At 45.8% G+C, this 7,054-nt stretch overlaps 2 protein-coding genes across 3 annotated transcripts in view; one reads left to right on the top strand and one right to left on the bottom strand.

Moving 5' to 3' along the window:
* LOC135112291 (adenosine 3'-phospho 5'-phosphosulfate transporter 1-like) overlaps positions 1-7,054 on the top strand; it is a 49,586-nt gene that overhangs the window by 25,711 nt on the left and 16,821 nt on the right. Inside the window, exons 3-4 of one of the 2 annotated variants that reach the window (XM_064026598.1) lie at positions 987-1,236; positions 1,982-2,247. The gene's annotated coding sequence lies outside the window, so the exon portion shown is untranslated. Of the gene's footprint in view, positions 1-986; positions 1,237-1,981; positions 2,248-7,054 lie in introns of those variants that run through there. The other variant, XM_064026599.1, reaches the window with a different exon arrangement.
* Positions 5,021-6,047, bottom strand: LOC135111946 (placenta-specific protein 4-like). Its single transcript, XM_064025625.1, has 2 exons — positions 6,030-6,047; positions 5,021-5,710 (listed from the first exon to the last, which is right to left on the bottom strand). Exons 1-2 carry the CDS (start codon positions 6,045-6,047, stop codon positions 5,021-5,023), a joined length of 708 nt encoding a protein of 235 aa, XP_063881695.1.

The raw sequence follows: 7,054 nt of genomic DNA, 5'->3' as shown, positions 1-7,054 counted from the left end.
TAGTAGTAGTAGTAGTAGTAGTAGTAGTAGTAGTAGTAGTAGTAGTAGTAATAGTAGTAGTAGTAGTTTAGATATATACATCCACCTGTGCTTCTAGTATGTGTGTGTGTGTGTGTGTGTGTGTGTGTGTATGTGTGTGTGTGTGTGACAGTGGCTATTTGCGTAAAGAGAGAGAGAGAGAGAGAGAGAGAGAGAGAGAGAGAGAGAGAGAGAGAGAGAGAGAGAGATAGGGAAGCATTGTCCTGTACAAAAGAGGAGCCGTGCTGGGCCGCCTGGTGCTCGGCTTATATAGGTAAGTGGCACAAGACGGGCGGGGTCCTGCGGCAGCTCAGCCTCCAACGCGGGACGGCAGGAAACCGCTCAATATTGGCAGAGTGACGCCCAAGTATTGATCCCCCAACCTTGCCGCTCCCTGCCGCCCTGCCCGCTCCAGCCCAACCCATCCCAGCACTCCCCTGCCACTCCTTGTAATGCTATGGTTGTGCTCCTTTCATTCCCTCCCTTCCTTATGCCGTGCTGCCTCGCCCAGTCATTCCCTTCCACGCCAAGTGCATTGCTTCCGTCCTTTCCTCTATTCCCTTCGTCATGGTTCCCTTATTTTATCAATTTCTAGACCCTTTTCTTCTGATGTGTCCTTTCCTGAGCCCTCCATTCCCTGCCATCAAAAAAAAAGTCCCTTATTTTGAGAGTTCCTTCATTTCGTGTTAAGGTTCTTAATCTCCTTAACTTCTGGCTTAATTTCTTTATTCACTTTATTCATTCCTCTTGCACCAACTTCCCCAGTGCTTGTTCTTCTTGTCTAGACTCCTTAGTACATGTTCCCCTTAAACTATATAGCTTTCCCTGTGCTTGCTTTTCTCTCCGTGGGCCTTCTTTCTCTCTTTTTGTTGACCTTGGCCAGTGGGCCTCTCAGACTCTTTAATTTCCTGTCTGCTATTTTATTTATTTTTTTTTCAATATTTCCTCCATCTTCTCTTCACTCCCAGTTCAGACCCACGAATGATGTGTGCAGCAGCCGCCCTCTCTCCACCTGTGTGTACCTGTGTCTACCTGTGCACCACCTGATTCTGTCTATGGCATAAGCACAGCTGCGTGTTAAAGTTGACAGCTGGGAGGGCTCGCCGGCCCGCCAGACCACGCGCTCCTGTTGACATAAGGAAAAAAAAAAAGTTGTAAAGACAGGAGCGACAGCTGGCTCTGGTTCATGTCTGAAATGCAGGTTGTCTTAATATTAAAGTGAGTTAATTGATATATCTGATTTCTGTTGATATGGAATTCAAAGCCTAAATGTTTCGAGATAACTATGAAGAAATTTATGAATAGAGTGAGTATTCAGAAAAATAGGTATTTACTTATTTTAAAGGGTATATTTAGTACAGTGAAAGATGTATGTATAAATATAATAATGATGTTTAAGTAAATATTATAGGTTCGTACTCTTTCAATATTGGCAAAGTGACGCCCAAGTATTGATCTCCGAGCTGTAAAAAATAAATATTTAGTAACTACCTGCATATTTCAGGGGCTATATTGAAAGATACATATGTGATATAGATGCCTAAGTAAATATCATAGATTCTCACATCTGTAAAAAATTACATATTATCTCTGAATAGAATACCGATAAATTACTTTTATATATTTTAGGGATTATATTGGTTGCATTTTAAGATATAATGTGTATCATAAATTGCAAAGTACATATTAGAGGTTCCTTATCTGTAATTTACTTATCAGTGAAAAGTTATTTATCTGCAAAATTAATACCCATAAATTACCTATATATTTTTGTAACTATGTTAATTGCATTTGAAGATATATGCATTTAATGGGCATAAATATTACGTCTTCAAATTTTAATTATAAATAAAATACTACTTGTCTCTAAAATTAATACACGTAAATTACTCATATATTTTAGGAACAATAATTATTGCAGTTGAATCCATGCACAAGTAATAAATGTCTATCTTGGCTAAAGTAAATATTACAGGCTCGTAGTGGCTAGCCTAGTGACGTCACGGTGCGTACGTCAACACAACACAGCCGCCGGGACACTGACTGACTGACGGGACAGGCAAGACAGGGCAAGCGTTGTGAAACAGGGAGGAACGCGGTGCGCGGGACAGGGGAAGCTGGGAGTGCACGACCTGAGAACAGACACAAAGCAGAAGAGGTCAAAGGAAGAAGAACAAGAATAAGACACCGTGACACCTTGACGATCTCTACTAGGACGGGTCACCCTGGGTAAGTAGTTTAATTTTATCACTGTTACTTGCATGGTGTGTGTGTGTGTGTTACTAAGCAGAACAGTGCCGCAGGACGACAGGAGTGCCAGAACAGTGTGGCTATTCAGTGCCAGGCGTCGGTAATTCGTTGTGTGGCACTGTCCTGGCCTGCGTGGGTCAGTTACATAAATATTTCCCTGGAGGAGCCCCTGGTGTTCCTGCGGCTCCAGTGTGGCAGCTTCAGTACTGCCTGTCTGTTGGCCGCGTGTGGTGTCACTGTGCCATATAATTAAATTCTGGCTGTTTTTTTCCTTAATTTATCCAATCTGGACCCAAATGTTGTCACTGAGGCTGCATTCACCACCCACTCTGGCAGGCAGGTCAAGTCGTCAACAAGCAAGGCCCAGCTCTTAGCTTGTAGATCTTTTTAGTGTTTCCTGTGCTGTGTTGCCATGCCTCAGTGAAGAAACCTGCAGTTCATTCCCTGTTACATTTCCTGGTTATGGTTATGAAATCCTCAGTTCAGTCACCCCATGATCCATATACCGCAGTGGGCAGACCAGCCTCCCCACTTCTTATGGAACAAATCACTCCAGCCACCTAGTTCCCAAGTCACTCTGGCCCCCCTGGATGCCTGCATGTGTGTGAATCCATCAAGTGGTTATGTTATATATATATATATATATATATATATATATATATATATATATATATATATATATATATATATATATATATATTGTTAAAGTAAATAGAAATGTGGAAAATGTATCCTTATAGTTCCATTCATATACATAAATAAGGAAATAATAATAGACAAGCATGGAGGGAAAAAAAAAAAAAGAAAACACAATGACCATTCACAACAGCACAGACCTACGGTTGTGTGGGTCTCTGAACACAAGATAGTCTGAAGTAATATGAAGCAAAGCCACTTTGGAGTAAAACCCTGCATAGAATCACATTTTGGTCACAGCTTCCTCCCCATGTGCTGATTGCTGTGCCAGAGTAAGACACTGGCAGCAGGTGTTGCAGTGTGAGGGTGTGACCAGTGGCAACATTAAATTTGTGCTTTTGGTGTGTCTCAGAAGGATTATTGCCATATGGTCTGCAGGGAACTTGAAAAACTGGTAAAGCGTTAAGTGCTCACTGCCAGAAACCATGGGTACAGTACAGTATGCATATTCTGTGGTTGTAAATTACACATCATGAATGACTGCACTGCTTTCTGTCCTTTCCACAGCATGTGAGAGAGAGAGAGAGAGAGAGAGAGAGAGAGAGAGAGAGAGAGAGAGAGAGAGAGAGAGAGAGAGAGAGAGAGAGAGAGAGAGAGAGAGAGAGAGAGGCTTTCTCTTTTATTTTATTGGTTAACTGTTAACTATTTACACACACACACACACACACACACACACACACACACACACACACACACACACACACACACACACACACACACACACACACACACACACACACACACACACTTTTTTCTTTATTTTTTTTGTTGCTGTTGCTCTTCTGCTTCTTAATATATATTTTTTTTTTAATTATTATTATCATCATCACCACCACTACCATTGACACACACACACACACACACACACACACACACACACACACACACACACACACACACACACACACACACACACACACACACACGCATGCACACACGCATGCATGCACACAGAGTGGAGTCATAGATGGGCAGTGAAATTTAATCTAAAGAAGGAAGTTATGTGTTGAATGGTGAAAGGTTAAGTGTAGCAAAAGAGGAAAAGGATCTAGGTGTTACAGTGACTGGGAATTTGACCACACAGAAACACATTAGCAAAAAGTCATTGACTTTTTTTTGTCTCTCACCCTGGTCACTCCAGCCTCTCACCCTGGTCACTCCAGCCTCCCAGCACCCTGGTCACTCAGCCTCCCAGCACCCTGGTCACTCCAGCCTCCCAGCACCCTGGTCACTCCAGCCTCTCACCCTGGTCACTCCAGCCTCCCAGCACCCTGGTCACTCCAGCCTCCCAGCACCCTGGTCACTCCAGCCTCCCAGCACCCTGGTCACTCCAGCCTCCCAGCACCCTGGTCACTCCAGCCTCCCAGCACCCTGGTCACTCCAGCCTCTCACCCTGGTCACTCCAGCCTCCCAGCACCCTGGTCACTCCAGCCTCTCACCCTGGTCACTCCAGCCTCCCACCCTGGTCACTCCAGCCTCTCACCCTGGTCACTCCAGCCTCCCACCCTGGTCACTCCAGCCTCTCACCCTGGTCACTCCAGCCTCTCACCCTGGTCACTCCAGCCTCTCACTCTGGTCATTCTGGCCTCCTTGTTTACATATGAAATCATGACAAGCATTGGTGGAGAGTAACATTCTTCTCTGTTGTGACATTGTTTATTTTTAACTGTTGCCAAAACAACTTTAAGATTGGTTAAAAGGACAATTAGGAAAGTCATCATTTACAGCTAAACCATTAAGGAAAATACTAATAAAATGCTGAAAATACAAATAAAACTATCATAATGCATTGTATTTGGCACAAGATAGCATTAGGAAAGTATAAACTGGTTCTTACTTTACTGTAAGTCAATGACAAAATGGCTTTTGTGTATATGGATGAAGTCATTGACAAAATCACACAATAAAACCTAAAAAAATAATACAATAATAAAAATATAAGGAATATTGAAAATATAAATAAAAGTCAAATGACTTTCCTAATTGTCCTTTTAACCAATCTTAAAGTTGTTTTGGCAACAGTTAAAAATAAACAATGTCACAACAGAGAAGAATGTTACTCTCCACCAATGCTTGTCATGATTTCATATGTAAACAAGGAGGCCGGAATGACCAGAGTGAGAGGCTGGAGTGACCAGGGTGAGAGGCTGGAGTGACCAGGGTGAGAGGCTGGAGTGACCAGGGTGAGAGGCTGGAGTGACCAGGGTGCTGGGAGGCTGGAGTGACCAGGGTGAGAGGCTGGAGTGACCAGGGTGAGAGGCTGGAGTGACCAGGGTGGGAGGCTGGAGTGACCAGGGTGGGAGGCTGGAGTGACCAGGGTGAGAGGCTGGAGTGACCAGGGTGGGAGGCTGGAGTGACCAGGGTGAGAGGCTGGAGTGACCAGGGTGGGAGGCTGGAGTGACCAGGGTGAGAGGCTGGAGTGACCAGGGTGCTGGAAGGCTGGAGTGACCAGGGTGCTGGGAGGCTGGAGTGACCAGGGTGAGAGGCTGGAGTGACCAGGATGGGAGGCTGGAGTGACCAGGGTGCTGGGAGGCTGGAGTGACCAGGGTGGGAGGCTGGAGTGACTAGGGTGCTGGGAGGCTGGAGTGACCAGGGTGAGAGGCTGGAGTGACCAGGATGGGAGGCTGGAGTGACCAGGGTGATGGGAGGCTGGAATGACCAGGGTGAGAGGCTGGAGTGACCAGGGTGCTGGGAGGCTGGAGTGACCAGGGTGCTCGGAGGCTGGAGTGACCAGGGTGCTGGGAGGCTGGAGTGACCAGGGTGGGAGGCTGGAGTGACCAGGGTGGGAGGCTGGAGTGACTTGAAAATCAGTTCATCCAGGCAGGGCAAGTTGCTCAGGTCACTCCCTCTGTGCATTCTCAATCACCTCTGCATTTTCACCAGGTGGGGACACCACACTTGACTGGCATACTGAAGTGTTGGCTTACCCAAGCTGTAGGCAATGGCATGAATACTGATGCTTCTGAGTGAAGAAATGTTTGCCTTATGAGCACCACAGTCTTGTTAGCTTTTTTTATTTTCTCAGTAAAATGCTCTGAGAATGCTAGCCCATCATCACTGCTCACTCCAATATCCTTCTCCATGTGTCAGTAACCAATGGCCATGCGTCAGTAACCATGCAGAACAGTGCTGTAGGGATGCATGATTTCCAGACTAGTGTGGAACTGTGGTGCCAAGTGTGGCACTGCATTACCTTCCCCCTTGTGGGTAAGTAGAAGTCTCAGTAGCCAGTATTTGGACAAGTGTGTATCATTTATTGCTGTCAAGTGGTGGTCACATAACCCAGGAGGGGCCCACAGTAGTGAGTGGAGTGGTGACCTGCAGCAAGTTTGTGGTGGTGAAGTGGAGTCTTGGGGTGGGGGAAGCAAGTGCTGCCTGACACTAAGTGGGATGCTCAGTAGGGTGGTAGTGATTACAGTGGTAGTTAGTTTGACCTGCAAAACCAAGAGGCTGAGGTATGGCAGTTTGTTTGACTTGCATTGCTCAGGAACTGAACCATAATACTAAGTTTGACTTGTACTGCCAACAGACTGAAGCTCGGCTGTTTGTTTGGCCAAGAGACTGAAGCTCGGCTGTTTGTTTGGCCAAGAGACTGAAGCTCGGCTGTTTGTTTGGCCAAGAGACTGAAGCTCGGCTGTTTGTTTGGCCAAGAGACTGAAGCTCGGCTGTTTGTTTGGCCAAGAGACTGAAGCTCTGCTGTTTGTTTTGACCAAGAGACTGAAGCTCGGCTGTTTGTTTTGCCAAGAGACTGAAGCTCGGCTGTTTGTTTTGGCCAAGAGACTGAAGCTCTGCTGTTTGTTTTGCCAAGAGACTGAAGCTCGGCTGTTTGTTTTGGCCAAGAGACTGAAGCTCGGCTGTTTGTTTTGCCAAGAGACTGAAGCTCTGCTGTTTGTTTTGCCAAGAGACTGAAGCTCGGCTGTTTGTTTTGGCCAAGAGACTGAAGCTCTGCTGTTTGTTTTGCCAAGAGACTGAAGCTCGGCTGTTTGTTTTGGCCAAGAGACTGAAGCTCGGCTGTTTGTTTTGCCAAGAGACTGAAGCTCGGCAGTTTGTTTGGCCAAGAGACTGAAGCTCTGCTGTTTGTTTGGCCAAG

Source organism: Scylla paramamosain, chromosome 23 (assembly GCF_035594125.1).
Source record: "Scylla paramamosain isolate STU-SP2022 chromosome 23, ASM3559412v1, whole genome shotgun sequence".
Taxonomy (NCBI): domain Eukaryota; kingdom Metazoa; phylum Arthropoda; class Malacostraca; order Decapoda; family Portunidae; genus Scylla; species Scylla paramamosain.
Note: the sequence above shows the minus strand (reverse complement) of the source record. Positions and strands in the feature narration are given on the sequence as shown.